Below are 16,131 nucleotides of genomic sequence, written 5' to 3'. Positions count from 1 at the left end.
ATGAAAATTTAAGCAGGTTACACATTTTTTTCTGATCACTCTGAGTTTAAAAATAAAGCAAGAAAATCTCAATTTATATACAGATATATATGTGTAGTTCTCAGAATGCTAGTGATCCACCCAGTAGTCCAGAGGTCAGCCTCCAGCTTCCTTCTGTGAGTAGTCTCATTAGATAGCCCTTTCAGACAGAATCTAAGGCAACCCTGAACCAGCTTTTACGTGTGTTCACTTCTCATCCACTCAGATGTCCTTTGCCGTGACAGATTCAGGGAAAGTAGGCCCTTTTGCTGGGTAGGAGCGGAATGGACTGACTGCACACCACACCTCTCCACAAAGTCTCTTTACTGACATTCACACCTCAGCAATTTATTCTCTGTGTAGTCCTAAAAGTTACATTGTCAGGTTTCAGCCATCTTTGTGCAAATCCTTCAGTACAGTCAGTCTTAAAATTTGTTTTGATATCTTGTATCTTATATCTGACATTTTAGGGTGTTGTATGACTTGCCAAATTCTGTTCATAGAGAATTCTGATAGCTCAGAAACATAACAGACTGTTTATGTTAAGTTCTGTATGTGAGGCTGACAGCAGAGAAGATACATTAATGTTTACAAATAAATTGAGTTTTTAATTGTTCAGTTTTGGTCTTCTTGGTAAAGAAGTGCCCCATCACCTTAATCATACTACGAGTGATAATATCATTTGCTTTGGAGATATGGTCTGGGGAAGAGTTTGAAATGGTAGAAAATATACTCCATCAAAAGTCAGAAGAAATAGGTCCTAGTTTTAAGACCTTTGGCAAGACTATCTCTTTGGACCATAGTATTTTCATGTGCAAATTGACTTGTTGAGTTTTTATGGTGGGCTTACTGTATTGGAGTTATTCGTGTACCTCACAGTATTCTAATGAAATTATCTTAAGTAATTACACTGATCAAAGTATGATTACAAGTTGAATATGTTCAAAATGAAAGAACACTGCTTTACAAGACCCTGATCTTTCCCTGAGGGGCTAGGAAAGGCTTTTCTGTTAGAAGATAACACTTGAGTTGATAGGAAGAATGAGTAGGAGGTTATTAAGTAAAGCATTGAGTGTGGAACAGAGCAAATCAGAGGAAAAGCAGAAGACAGAGCAAAGGCTCTGACTGAAGAAGTCAAGAGAAATTTAATTGGTAAAATGGATCAGATTTGATCATGGATTGGGTTTGGGTGATGGTAAGAGAATAGAAATAATCAATGAAGATTTATAAACTTCTGACTTGTCCAACTTGATTGCTAGTTGAGCCCTTTGCTAGCACAGGGAACTCTAGAAAGGAGCAGATAGGTATATAGGGGATGCAGGCATAGAGATGAAGATCAAGAATTTGATCTTGGACAAGTTGACTTGAGGTACCTTTGAGATAGCTACTTGGAGATATGAGAAGTATTCAGATATGGAAAGAAAACCAGAGATAAATTGTATCACCGAAGCTACAGGAAAACTGTGTTTCAAGGAGAGGGCAATAGTCATTACTGTTAGATGCTCCTGAGGGTCCAAGAATGAATTCAAGAGTTTTGGAGCCATCAGGAGATCTCTGGGAAACCTAGGGAGAACTGTTGTTAAGAAGTCATGGTGGCCAGAGTGGATTAAAGACTGAATGGTAGAAGAGTCTGGAGAGAGTGGGTATAGGCCACTCTTTCAAACAGATCAATGGTGAGGTATCAGAGAGAGGGCAGCTCCTGGAGGAAACTATGGGCTGGAGGGAGGGAGGAGTTTTGCACTAAGTGGAAATACTTGAGTATGTTTAAATGCTGTCAGAAAGTCTTAAGTGTAGAAGGGGGAGGTTGAGATTACATGAGAGGGAACAGTCTGTGATAAGGTTACTGAGAGGGCCAGGAGGATGGAATATAAATTATGCTCAGATGAGGGGGCGGGGTTCGCCTTAGATGAGCTTCTTTAAGAGGAGAGAGGAAAAAGAGGACTAGGCAGATCGAAGCTGACTTGTAGGTTTGGAAGCAGATGAGGGAGTTTTCATCTGATGACTTTATGCAAAAATCCATACTAATTTAAAGTTTTGTGATTCTGTAATAGAGTAGTGATAATAATAATAAACATTTATGGACTGATCTCTATGTGCTATGTGGTGGTTAATTAATTAAGTATGGTAGTTAAGTATACATTCTCTGTAGATAAAATGTCTGGATTTGAATCCAAGGTTTACTACTTTCTATGTGACCCTGGGTGTTCACTGGAAGGACTGATGCTAAAACTGAAACTCCAATACTTTGGCCACCTCATGCGAAGAGTTGACTCATTGGAAAAGACCCTGATGCTGGGAGGGATTGGGGGCAGGAGGAGAAGGGGACGACAGAGGATGAGATGGCTGGATGGCATCACCGACTCGATGAACTTGAGTTTGAGTAAACTCCGGGAGTTGGTGATGGACAGGGAGGCCTGGCGTGCTGTGATTCATGGGGTCGCAAAGAGTTGGACACGACTGAGCGACTGAACTGAACTGAACTGATGTGACCCTGAACTATGTGACTTAGAACTGGTTGTTATTCTCTCTGGGCCTCAATATCTTATATATAAGCTATAAAATATATAAGATCTCCAGGGGATCTTCCCAATCCAGGGATCAAACCCAGGTCTCCCACGTTGCAGGAGGATTGTTTACCAGTTGAGCTACCTGGGAAGCCATAAAATACTTTATGGTATTAAATGAGAGAGAGAGTGTGTGTATGTGTATGCACATGTGTATGTTTATATATCCAGTTCCAGTTCAGTCACTCAGTCGTGTCCGACTGTTTGCGATCCCATGAACCGCAGTGCACCAGGCCTCCCTGTCCGTCACCAACTCCCGGAGTTTACCCAAACTCATGTCCATTGAGTCGGTGATGCCATCACCCATTTCATCCTCTGTCGTCCCCTTCTCCTCCTGTCCTCAATCTCTCCCAGCATCAGGGTCTTTTCAAACGAGTCAGCTCTTCGCATCAGGTGGCCAAAGTATTGGAGTTTCAGCTTCAACATCAGTCCTTCCAATGAACACCCAGGACTGATCTCCTTTAGGATGGACTGGTTGGATCTCCTTGCAGTCCAAGGGACTCTCAAGAGTCTTCTCCAACACCACAGTTCAAAAGCATCAAGTCTTTGGTGCTCAGCTTTCTTTATAGTCCAACTCTCAAATCCATACATGACTACTGGAAAAACCATAGCCTTGACTAGATGGACCTTTGTTGACAAAGTAATATCTCTGCTTTTTAATATGCTGTCCAAGTTGATCATAACTTTCCTTCCAAGGAGCAAGTATCTTTTAATTTCATGGCTGCAATCACCATCTGCAGTGAATTTGGAGCCCCCCAAAATAAAGTCAGTCACTGTTCCCACTGTTTCCCTATCTCTTTGCCATGAAGTGATGGGACCGGATGCCATGATGTTAGTTTTCTGAATGTTGAGCTTTAAGCCAACTTTTCCACTCTCCCCTTTAACTTTCATCAAGAGGCTCTTTAGTTCTTCTTCACTTTAGTGCTTAATTGAATAGTCATTGGAAGGACTGATGCTGAAGTTGAAGCTCCAGTACTTTGGCCACCTGATGCAAAGAGCTGACTCATTATAGAAGAACCTGATACTGAAAACGATTGAGGGCAGGAGGAGAAGGGGGCGACAGATGATGAGATGGTTGGATGACATCACTGATTCAATGGATATGGGTTTGAACAAACTCTGGGAGATAGTAAAGGACCTGGGAGCCTGGCGTGCTGCAGTCCATGGGGTCAAAAAGAGTTGGACACAAATTAGTGACTGATTAACAGCAATGTGGACTTGCTATGTGTGTTGTCAGCTAAAGTAGTGACTGAGGGAGCGGTCATCATCAGCCATCAGCATCAGATACCGCCTTCATTACATTCTTCTGATGATGAAAGTATTAGCCTTATTTTACAAATAAGCGATGTAATCAGAGAATAACTGACTTATTTGAGGCCCCACAGCAAAGCAGATGAAAGAGTCAGATTTCAAACTAGGCCTTATCCAGCTTCAAATCTATGCTTTTACGAGTTTTGAAAGCAGCTTATATAGAATATTTCTTCTGTAGTTATCTCAGTGCCTGAGATTTCATTGTTAACCTTATGTAAAAATGAGAAGTATACAGCATTATAATTCAACTATACTAAAAAAAAATTCAACTAAAAAAACAAAAAAAATTAAAAGACGGGAGGTAAATGAAGTCAGTCTTGCACAGCTGCTGCCACCCCGGAGTCTGCCGTCTGCCAGCAGTCCTGCTCCTGCCTCTCATCCCCAACCCTGGTCCTGCCAGTCTCCTCTTCCTCTACTGGAATCCTGCCATATTTTGGTAGTTTTCCCACCTACAGCTCTGTCTTTCATTCTTTACCTTTCACTGCCTCCCCCCCTTTTTCTCATTTGTGTCAAAGATTGTGTAACTTCAGCTTGAAGTTAGTGATTTGAGGGTTGAGGGTGTATGTTATCCTGTACAGTTAAAGGGGATGGGGCACATCCCCTGTGCTGCTTCTTTGGAGTGATATCTGAAGAATGAAGTGATGGAGGTTTTGTGCCAGTTTGCTGTCCACAGTTACTTTAAAAATTTTATTTTATTTTATTTATTTATCTATTTTTGGCTTTGCTGGTTCTTCATTGCTGCACAGGCTTTTCTCTAGTTGTGGTGAGTGGAGGCTGCTCTCTAGTTGTGGTGTGTGGACTTCTCATGGCAGCGGTTTCTCTTGTGGAGCATGGGCTTTAGGGCATGTGGGCTGAGTAGTTACAGCTCTCAGGCTCTAGAGCACATGCTCAGTAGTTGTGATGCATGAGCTTTGTTGCTCTGTGGCATGAGGTATCTTCTTGGACTAGGGATTGAACTTGTGTCTTCTGTATTGGCAAACCAATTCTTTACCGCTGAGCCGCCAGGGAAGCACCCACATTTACTTTTGAAAACATCTCCACTACATTTATAATAATCATTGGAACAAATACCCTCCCTTTACCTATTTCTACCCAGGAGGTGGCTTTTTCCTGCCATTGCCTATTCTGTGATCAAATGACCTTTGCTGTTTGCCTCTTAGGTTCTTTCAATTTTCCTTTTTAAAATTGAGAGACTTTCCCTAAAGTTATTTAACTTAAAAACTTTTCCTGATGTTATCAAGTGCTTTATATTCTACCACAGATGGCTCATTTTATGAAACATTTTATCCTGCAAATTTAACTCCCCAGAGTTTCATCAGACTATATGTAATGAACAGGAAGTTTTATAGAATAAAGGTGCTATGAACATTTATTTTTTATACTAATTGTAATCATAGAAGTATGTTATTTTGTTACTTTTTGGGGAGAACTGAGATAATATCACTTCAAAATAAAACAGTTTGAGATACTGCCATGGACATAATGTATTTTTCATAGTTAGAATAACTTCTTTGTTGGATTCCTCTCACTTAACCTCCTGTTATTCCCATACTGTTCTACAGTCCCAGGGGGCAGGCATTCTTTTCAGAAGAGATAACAGTTGATTTTGACTTGCCAGGAGTTAGCTCTGGTAAGTTACTGTTTTCTTTTTTTTAATTTTAATAACGATACTGGGGTATAATTTATACTACAAAGAACTCACCCATTTAAAATATAAAATTAAGTTATTTTTAGTAGACTTGTAGGGTTACACAGCTATCAGAATAAATCAGTTTTAGTTTTCCATTGCCCTGGAAAGTTCCGTTGAACCTATTTGCATCAGTCTCTTTTCCTTTCTCTCTAGTCCGTGCAGCCAAGCCACTGATTTGCCTCTTCTCACTATAGATTTGCCTTTTCTGAACTTTTCATATTAGTGGAATAGTACAGTGTGTATAAAGAGTTGGACACTATTGAGCGACTGAACTGAACTGAACTGAGGCTTTTGAATCTGGGGTCCTTTTACTTAGCAAAATTTTTTTGAGAGGCTCATCCATGTTGTAACATGTATCAGTAGCTTGTTGCTTTTTATTTATGCATAGTATTTCATTGTATGGATATGCAACATTTTGTTTATTCATCAGCTAATGGATATTTATATTTTTCCCATTCACAAGTATGAGATCAATAATGCTGTTATAAGCGTTCATAGTCTTTGCATGGACATATATTTTCATTTTCAATCTACTTCCGTAGATTCCTAGGAATGAAATTTCTGGGTTGTATGGTAAGTTTACTCCATGTCTATGTTAAATTTTTTTAAGGAACTGAAACTATTTTCTGAAGTTATTGTACCATTTTACATTCCCAGTAGCAGTAAATGAGGAGGATTCCAGTTTCTCTATACCCTCATCAGTGCTTCATATTGTCTGGATTATAGCCGTTCCAGTGGCTGTGTGATAGCCTTATTATGGTTTCAGTTTGCCGTTTCCTAGTGAGCATCTTTCCATGTGTTTACTGATTACCTTTGTTAAAATACTTACTTAGATTTTTGCCCATTTTAATATTAGGCTGTCTTACTGTTGAGCTGTAATAATTATTTATATTCTATAGACAAATCCTTTGTCAGGGGTGTAGTTTACAGATATGTTTCTCAGTCTATACTTTGATTTTTTATCTTCTTAATTAAACCTTTTGAAGTACAAACTTTCAAAAAATTTTAATGAAGTCTAGATTATTGTTTTCTTTTACGATTTATGGTCCTGGTGACACATCTAAGACCTCTTTGACTAACCCAAGGCCACAAAAATTTTCTCCTATATTTATATCTAGAAGTTTTATAGCTTTAATGCTTTCATTCAGGTTTATGATATATTTTTGAACTGATTTTTGTGTATGTGGTGACGTAAGGTCTGAGTTAAACTTTTTGCATATTAATATTGAACTGTTCCAGTATGATTTGTTGAAAAGACTATTTTTCCCCATTTAATTGTCTTCTGCCTCTGTTGAAAGCATTTGATCATAAATACAGGGTTTATTTCAGAACTGTCAATCCTGTGCCATTTGTCTGGGAATCTGTTCTTATGCCAGTACTGCACTGTCTTGATTGCTATGGCCAATTTATAGCAAATTTTGAAATCAGATAGTGTAACTTTTCCAAATTTATTCTTCTTTTTTGGTATTCTTTTGGCTGTTCTAGTTCTTTGCCTTTTCATGTGTTTTATAATTAGTATCCACAGGAAGTCTGCTTCAATTTTTATTGGTTTTACTCTCTATCTGTAGACCAGTTAGGGTAGGATTGGTGTCTAACAATACTAAATCTTCCAACTCATGAGGGTTGCATATCTGTCCTTTTATTTAGTCTTTTTAAAATTTCTTTCATTGAATTTTATAGTTTTCAGGGTATAGATCCTGGACATATTTTGTGAATTTACAGTGTTGTGCAATGATGCTTTAAAATATTTTCAGTCTATGTCTCATCCCTCATCACCATTAAAACTTTGCTCAAATGCTTTCGGTTAATTTCTCCCAGTTTGTATTCGAATCTGGCAAATATAAGATAGTGTCTTATAAAATAAATCAGTAGCCTCTAAAATTTTTATTTATGGTTTTTAAAAGTAAAGGGATGACCAATTTTTATTACTTTGACTTAGTGAATGGTCAGTAGATGTTTAATAAGTACTGTCGTGGCAGTCTGTCTACATTACTGATAATATAAAACACAAGCTTTCTCTGAAGGGATTTGGTCTATTACATGACCTCCTGTTCCTTCTTCTCTAGGTGTTGCAGCTTCCCTGGAAGTCTCTGAGAGCCCTGGGAGTGTTCAAGTTGCCCGGGGTCAGACAGCAGTCCTGCCCTGTACTTTCACCACCAGCGCCGCCCTCATTAACCTCAATGTCATTTGGATGGTCATTCCTCTCTCCAATGCAAACCAGCCTGAGCAGGTACTTCTGTTCCATCCTGTGCTGCCACTGAGATTTTAATCTTTTTATAAGAGGTGGGTAGGAAAGTGTCTTGAATACATATTTGATTTCTAGAATAAGGTGATACTTTCAGTATGCCTGTGCTGTTTTAAGTCCTATTCCTACATTGTTAGCCAACTATCAAAAGAAGCTATCCTCTTTGTGAAAGACTTTAAAAAAAATTAAGACATGTCAAGAGGATCCTTCTGAGGAATATGTAGGAATCTGGAATCTTATCAGAAGACATTGTTGATAGGAAATACTGAGACAGTAAAAGAAAGGTATATTTTGACAGGAAGGGACTGGCACTGACATAGGTGGATGAGCAAGTACTTTTTAAAGGTAGTGATAATAGTATTAAGGAAGTAACTTTAGATAGTATTAATAGTACTTGATTTATTTGGTTAATTGCAGAAGTATTTTAAAATAAAGCCAGGCACACTAGTCATCTTCCAAGATGTTCAAATAGAAGCTACTACCTCATAAGCTATATCAGTTATAGGTAAAAGACCCCATTACATGTGATACCCATTACAGAAAATAATGCTCAGAAAATTAGTGACTCGTGACCATGACTATACCTTTCCTTCCCAAAGTTAACTTATTTCTGTTATGAAGTTTTTCTGCTTCAGTAGAATTTTTACTGCCTAAAAATATTTGATAAGCCAAGTTTTCTGATAAGAAATTTAAATAGATGTGTTTGACAGTAACTTCTTCTAGTTCTTTAGTCCATGGGCCTTTTATAATTAGACTGAGATCATTTTGTTCAACCTCATCATTTGAGGAGTCAATGATAGAGGCAAGGAAAGACTTGACTACACCCAAATATTTACAGGTAAAGCTTGGATAAAACCAGGTACCTCACTGTCAGCCTAAAGAGCTTTTTGCAACTTCATTCTGAGTCCTCTCTCATGAATTCAGTTCAGTTCAGTTCAGTCACTCAGTCGTGTCCAACTCTTTGTGACCCCATGAATTGCAGGATGCCAGGCCTCCCTGTCCATCACCAACTCCCAGCGTTTACTCAAACTCATGCCCAGTCGGTGATGCCATCCAGCCATCTCATCCTCTGTCGTCCTCTTCTCCTCCTGCCCCCAATCCATCCCAGCATCAGGGTCTTTTCCAATGAGTCAGTTCTTTGCATCAGGTGGCCAAAGTACTGGAGTTTCAGCTTCAGCATCAGTCCTTCCAATGAACACCTGGGACTGATCTCCTTCAGGATGGACTGGTTGGCTCTCCTTGCAGTCCAAGGGACTCTCAAGAGTCTTTTCTAACACCACAGTTCAAAAGCATCAATTCTTCGGTGCTCAGCTTTCCTCACAGGCCAACTCTCACATCCATACATGACCACTGGAAAAACCATAGCCTTGACCAGACGGACCTTTGTTGGCAAAGTAATGTCTCTGCTTTTTAATATGCTATCTAGGTTGGTCGTGACTTTCCTTCCAAGGAGTAAGCATCTTTTAATTTCATGGCTGCAATCACCAGAATAGTTGGCTTTAATAAATAAATTGACGTAAGAAAAGCAGTCATGGATTGTAACTCTTCTTCCCTTTTTTGACATTCATTTATATCCAGTCTATAACTTGATCTTATCATTTTGTGACCTAGTAAGCATGAGAATGTCAGTGCTAGTTTAACTTTTTATTTTGAAATTAATTTTTTGAACTGGTAAAAATATTTATGGACCAAAAGTAAGGTATCATAAAATGCACTTTATATATTCTGATGAGTTAGCTAAAGATACAGTGTTGTTCCAGTTTGGTATGTAGGAATTTAAAACCCCTGGATACCTACAAATAGGTGCTATGGTAAAAAGTTGGTGACAACTCTAAGATTAGAAATAAAATTTTCCAATGTTTGGTATAGTCTGCTCTTTACTGTATAGTTCCTGTTATGTGTCTAGAAGGAGATGCATTGGCCAAATGATTTCTTTTGCTTTCCTTTGCAGGTCATTCTCTATCAAGGTGGACAGATGTTTGATGGTGCCCCCCGATTCCATGGTCGGGTAGGATTTACAGGCACCATGCCAGCCACCAATGTCTCCATCTTCATTAACAACACTCAGCTGTCAGATACAGGCACCTACCAGTGTTTGGTTAACAACCTTCCAGATAGAGGTGGCAGGAATATTGGGGTCACTGGTCTCACAGTTTTGGGTGAGTGACAGGGCATGTTCCAGGTACTCTGGCTTTACTTACAAATTTACTTCCAGGCACATTTACTTCTGCCGTTTCTTCTGCACACTCTGACTGCTTGTGTCTTTTTCCTGTCCTCTCTCCTTGTAGCCATATCTGGACTCTGCTTCTCTGTGCTTCTTCATATAGTCTCTGCACCCATTACTCCATTTCAGGTGGTTCTCAAAAGCTTACTTCTTAAATGACTTTTCCTGAAGGTGGAGAAAGACAGTAAAAATACCATCAAAAGTAGCCCCTCACTTTTCCTAAGCTTTTATGTGTGTGCCCAGTCACTTCAGTCATGTCCTACTCTTTGCAGCCCTGTGGACTGTAGCACCAGGCTCCTCTACCCATTGGATTCTTCAGGCAAGAATACTGGAGTTGGTTGCCATGCCCTCCTCCATTTGATATTCCCAACCCAGGGATTGAACCCATGTCTGTTTTATCTCCTGCATTGGCAGGAGGGTTCTTTACCATTAGTGCTACCTGGGAAGCCCAAGCTTTTATAGGATAAGACATTGTTGGATGCAAATTAAATCATGGATGTTTGATAATGTGTAGGGAGCAGGGAGCTTCGCACACATGAGAATAAATTTGCTACTACTTACTATTTATGTGATGCTAAATAGGCCCACGACTCTTCTAAGCTTTAACTCTTGTTCTGGCAGAATTTTAATAATACCTCCTTTTACTTTCAAAACTATCATTGTTTGGATGATAAATTATATGATCAACTCAGTCTTAATACTGAGACCAAATAGATTCAGAGCCTTTTCCAAGGTTATGTGGGCTTCCCTGGTGGCTCAGTTGGTAAGGAATCTGCCTGCAACACAGGAGACCCGGGTTTGATCCTTGGGTCGGGAAGATCCCCTGGAGAAGGACATGGCTACTCACTCCAGTATTCTTGTTTGGTAAATCCCATGAACAGAGGAGCATGGTGGTCCATGGAGTTGCAAGAGTTGAACACGACTTATTAACTAAACCACCAACAGCCACCAATATCAAGGTTGTGTAGACTTTGAATGACAGTAAAGCTCAGATTACAATGTAGATCTCTTTGCTCAAACCAGTATTCTTTCCATTAAACCAAGCAGGTAGACTTAATTTATCTCATGCTAAATTAACTTCATCCTAAACATGTTTTGTTTCTCAGTTCTGCTGCTTCTGAGATAAAGTGCTGCCTCATAAATGGATGTTTGTGGTAGAAGTGGCTACATTGAGCTCTTTTGGGGAGACTGAGAAGTACTTAGAGAAGGCTGATGCTCTGGACTGTCCTCCATCCTACTCAGGTCTCAGAATCGACTCCAGGATTCCTTGGCACATGCTCCCGCTTTTCCCTTCCACTGTTGAGTCACTTGGGGATACCAGTGTTTTTTACTATAAACTACCACCTCCTTCCTTTAGTGTTCTTTCTTGGAAAAGTTTGTGTTTCACATCCTTTGTGTCCTTATCTTTCTTAATGATAATAAAATGTCCATGTGTTACTATCAAGTAGTAGATATACTTGAACCTCATTCTAACTCCCCCTACTAGAGAATAGAAGTTGGTATAAAGTTAGTGTGTCTGGTTTTGTTAGTAGAGTTAACTGTGTTCTTAAGTAGAGTTAAGACCAATGTTAAGGTGGTTTTAGCAAAGAGTAGCTGGCAGGGTAAGTGGGTACTGTTCCTTGAAATATCTTCTTTACAAATGGGCTCTTTCATAATTAATTAAAAAATTTTAATTATGGTAAAATATAACAAAAATTTACCATCTTAGCCAGTTTTTAAGTGAGCAATTCAGTGGTGTTTGGACTAATCTCCAGAACTTTCTTCAACTTGCAAAGATAAAACTCCACCCATTAAATGACATTTTTGTGTCCCCTCAGCTGCTGGAAATCACTGTTCTGTTTTCTTTTTCTGTGAATTTGAGTACCCTAGGGACCGCATATAAGTGGAGTCATACATTATTTGTCTTTTTATAACTGAATTTTTTCACTTAACATGATATTCTCTGGCTACCTCCATGTTGTAGCCTGTGTCAGAATTTCCTTACTTACCAAGGCTAAATAATACTCCATTGTATGTCCATACTATATTTTGTTCATCCATCCATCTATAGACACTTGGGTTATTTCCACCTTTTAGCTATTGTGAATAATGCCGCTGTGAACTTGTGTGAATTCGGTAATGCTTTTAAAAGCAATAGGTTGACAGAGGATTTTAAAAATAATATGAGTACAGATCTTTGGAGGAAAAAAACAAGTTAAACTAAAACCATAAGGTATCTTGAAAATGTAGTCAGAAGCTGTTGCCCTTTTTACATACTTGCTCCCTGCCAGCTGAAGCTGTCGGCCCTGCACTCGTGACCAAGTCCTGTGAACAGTACACACCATTCACTGGCTTTGCTCACGAGGAGGTCTTCTGGTATGTGCTCCCCAACAGTGCCCTCTGAGGTTCCAGTGTGCTGAATGTTGATGTGTCTTCTGTCATCCTCTGGCTCATGGTAAATGTATCCTCTGTTACTTACTCTTCCTGTTACAGTTCCCCCTTCTGCCCCACACTGCCAAATCCAAGGGTCACAGGATATCGGCAGCGATGTCATCCTGCTCTGTAGCTCAGAGGAAGGCATTCCTCGACCAACTTACCTTTGGGAGAAGTTAGACAATACCCTCAAACTACCTCCAACAGCGACTCAGGGTATGTATGGTGTTGCTTTGTCCATTTGATTCATTATCATGGAAAATTTCATTTCACAGGTGATTCACAAAGTAATTAACTTTAATAGATTTTGAGAGCTTGTTTGGAGGTTCTAGCAGGGGAGCACAGCTACTCATATACCCTTGACTGAAGACCGGTCCTCCTCTATCGGGGATGGTCGTCCTCTTCGACAGAGCGCGCAGCTTCGGGAGGGACGCACATGGAGCCGTGAGGGAGGAAGGGGACACCCGCCTAGCCAGCCAGATCAGCCGAATCAACCCTGGCGATCAATGGGGTGACAGATGTGGCAACCAGATCGCCCTGACATCCAAAGAACACACTGTATTTGTAACTGCTGAAAAGCTCTCAGGATTGTTTTGTGTTTTCAGCTCTAAAGAGAATAAAACTATTTTCTTTCATCTTCTCATTGCTGACTTTATGAAATGTATCTTATCCAGTGGTAACTATATATGGAAATTCTGTTTCTTTGTAGTGAAGATTTAAAATAGCTAATCGGTAGTTTCTTTGAATTGCTAACTGTAAAATAATCCTTGAAGTTTGTAACTGAGAATCTACTTTCTACTTAAGAAACAATTGCCTGTGTTAGTATGAGAAACATCCACATAGTTATGAGACGGTTAATCATCCTTTTCAGCCTCAAGTCTAATGAGAGGAGGAAGATGGGAAAGAGATCAGGAAAAGGCCTCAGATCATGGGAGATTAAGGAGTTAATCACAGCAGACAGGTAAAGATGGAGGAGGCATGAGTATCATTGAGGGCTTACTGCATATAAATCCAACTGCTTAGATTTGATATTAAAGGAAACATCCTTGAAAACTGAGGAAAATGTATGAAATGAGGGAAATTCTACAATTATATATATAATTCTATTTCAAGGAGATACATTTTTGCTATCTTGTGTGTTACATCATCTCTAATACAGATCATATCTCTTCTAGCATTCTCAGGGAAGATTTACAGATCTTAAGGAGCTGGCAATTAATGGAGAGGTCCCAAACAACCTTAGTTATGCTTGATAAGTTTGAATCATATTAATGGTGTATACTTGTCATGGGAAGGAAAGTCCTAAGTTCTATGGTGAAGTTGGACATGAAAGAACCAGGATCACCAGCCTCTTAAGAGCGTTTCAGTTTCCTTTAAGAATCCCCACAGAAATTATTAATGGATCTTCCCATCACTTTTTAATTAACCTATCCCAGTATTATTTTAAAAACCAATTTTTCACCATAATAACTTCTGGGTTATTCTAATTATGATTACTACAATGCTGTTGTTCCTTACTGATTGTTTATTGCTAGATGTTTTAACCATACAGTGAGGCTAAATAGCTTTTTTTTTTTTTTTCTTTTGTGGCCTGATTTATTAATCTTAATGTTGTAAGTGGCATGTTTAGAATAGCTCTTATCTTTAAATCCTGAAAACTATATTCAAGTTCTAGATTGTCCAGTAACTATTTCTATGACAGTTCACCTCTTTGGGCCTGTGTTATCCTTTTTGTGTGTGTGTTGTCTTTTTGTAAAATAAAGGGATTTAGCAGTATCATCTCCAACTCTTCTGTATCAGCATTAAGATTCTATGATTTATAACATTTCTTTGAAATATTGGTCTGAGTTTGGAATTGCAAATAAAGTTTAAAAATGGTTGTATGTAACCTGTGAGTATCTGTAGAAAGAGCCTTCCATACCTACTTGTTTCTGAATAAATAGATATTAGTCAAATTTCTTGATATCTTCTTTGCAACTTGCATATTCTTTGTTACTTGAGGTGTAAAAGTGAACATTAATGCCAAAGATGACAGCATGTGTCTTGTAATTCCAACTCTGGATTGGTTGTCAGACTTAACTTTGGATAACTTTGTCTATTATAATAATACACATTAAATGAGTCTGATTTTTAATTAAATTTACCTCTTAATATCTGCATTAATACAATAGACAAAATAGCATATAATCTCAAAATAACTTAGAATTCTTTTAGAAGATTTATTTTACTAATCTGTATACATTTGCTTAATATAAATTCAGTATGCATTCCTGAGAAAAGAATAACTGCCACCAGAAGAGGGCACCCCAGAAGCCTGAGTAGTGACAGAGCATAATATGTGGGGATTAGAATTGTCCTTGTATAGGAGCTAGCTTGAAGGAGCTCCTTCTGGGACAAATCTGGGACAGTGTGAACATTGAAATAATAATGTAATCCACTGAACACAATGAGAATCCCTGAATCCCTGCTGATAGACATAAATAAATGGGGGAGAAAGGAGAGCCTTTTCTTACATTAGAATGGCTACCAGTGTTGGTAGAAGGAATGACAGTTAGAAAATCATCCCTAATGTCAAAATAGGAGCTGTCGTTTGATGAGAAACATGTTTACTAGTTCCAAAGTATTTCCCCACAAATAACTTACTAATCACAAAGAGTAAATTAGTAACTTACTAATCACGAAGAGTAAATAGTAGAGAGGCCTGGTGGACACCACTGTAACCACACAACCAGTGTTGTGACAAACTGCTGTTGTGTGCCTCATGTCTTACACACTGAGGACACAGCATCGCTGCTTCAGTGTTTCTGTCAAAGCGCATCACCTGAGTCCAGTCACGAGGAAATACCCAGCAGGGAATGAGGACACAGGCAACTGTCCTAGACTGAAAGAGACTGAGGAGTCAGAGAACAAACTTAGTGGTTGCTAGGCAGGGGCGAGGAAGAATGGGGGAAGGGATAGTTAGGGAGTGTGGGATGGGCGGGTACACACAGCTGTATGTAAAATGGATAACCATCAAGGACCTACTGTATAGCACAGGGAACTCTGCTTAATATTATGTGGCAGCCTGTATAGGAGGGGAGTTTGGGGGAGAATGGATACATGTATATGTATGGCTGAGTCACGTTGCTGTTCCCCTGAAACTATCACAACTTTGTTAATTGGCTATGGATGGAGGTTCGTGACATTGTACAGGAGACAGGGATCAAGACCATCCCCATGGAAAAGAAATGCAAAAAGGCAAAATGGTTGTCTGAGGAGGCCTTACAAATAGCTGTGAAAAGAAGAGAAGCGAAAAGCAAAGAAGAAAAGGAAAGATATTCCCATTTGAATGCAGAGTTCCAAAGAAGAGCCAGGAGAGATTAGAAAGCCTTCCTCAGCGATCAATGCAAAGAAAAAGAGGAAAACAACAGAATGGGAAAGACTAGAGATCTCTTCAGGAAAATCAGAGATACCAAGGGAACATTTCATGCAAAGATGGGTTCGATAAAGGACAGAAATGGTATGGACCTAACAGAAGCAGAAGATATTAAGAAGAGATGGCGAAAATACACAGAAGAACTGTACAAAAAAGATCTGCATGACCCAGATAAATCACAATGGTGTGATCACTCACCTAGAGCCAGACATCCTGGAATGTGAAGTCAAGTGGGCCTTAGAAAGCATCACT

The 16,131-nt window shown here is 39.2% G+C and overlaps 1 protein-coding gene and 1 long non-coding RNA gene across 5 annotated transcripts in view; one reads left to right on the top strand and one right to left on the bottom strand.

Moving 5' to 3' along the window:
• IGSF11 (immunoglobulin superfamily member 11) overlaps nt 1-16,131 on the top strand; it is a 147,278-nt gene that overhangs the window by 122,110 nt on the left and 9,037 nt on the right. For all 4 annotated transcript variants that reach the window (XM_043474970.1, XM_043474968.1, XM_043474969.1 and 1 more), the window contains exons 2-4: nt 7,650-7,813; nt 9,780-9,987; nt 12,525-12,680. In XM_043474970.1, the coding sequence (XP_043330905.1) occupies nt 7,650-7,813; nt 9,780-9,987; nt 12,525-12,680 (528 nt within the window). The remainder of the gene's footprint in view (nt 1-7,649; nt 7,814-9,779; nt 9,988-12,524; nt 12,681-16,131) is intronic.
• On the bottom strand, nt 4,297-13,713 carry LOC122445574. The gene is made up of 3 exons (XR_006270560.1): nt 12,836-13,713; nt 8,402-8,406; nt 4,297-4,308 (listed from the first exon to the last, which is right to left on the bottom strand). It is a non-coding gene; the product is annotated as an uncharacterized LOC122445574 (long non-coding RNA).

This window comes from Cervus canadensis, chromosome 7 (genome assembly GCF_019320065.1).
Source record: "Cervus canadensis isolate Bull #8, Minnesota chromosome 7, ASM1932006v1, whole genome shotgun sequence".
In the NCBI taxonomy this organism is placed as follows: Eukaryota; Metazoa; Chordata; class Mammalia; order Artiodactyla; family Cervidae; genus Cervus; species Cervus canadensis.
Note: the sequence above shows the minus strand (reverse complement) of the source record. Positions and strands in the feature narration are given on the sequence as shown.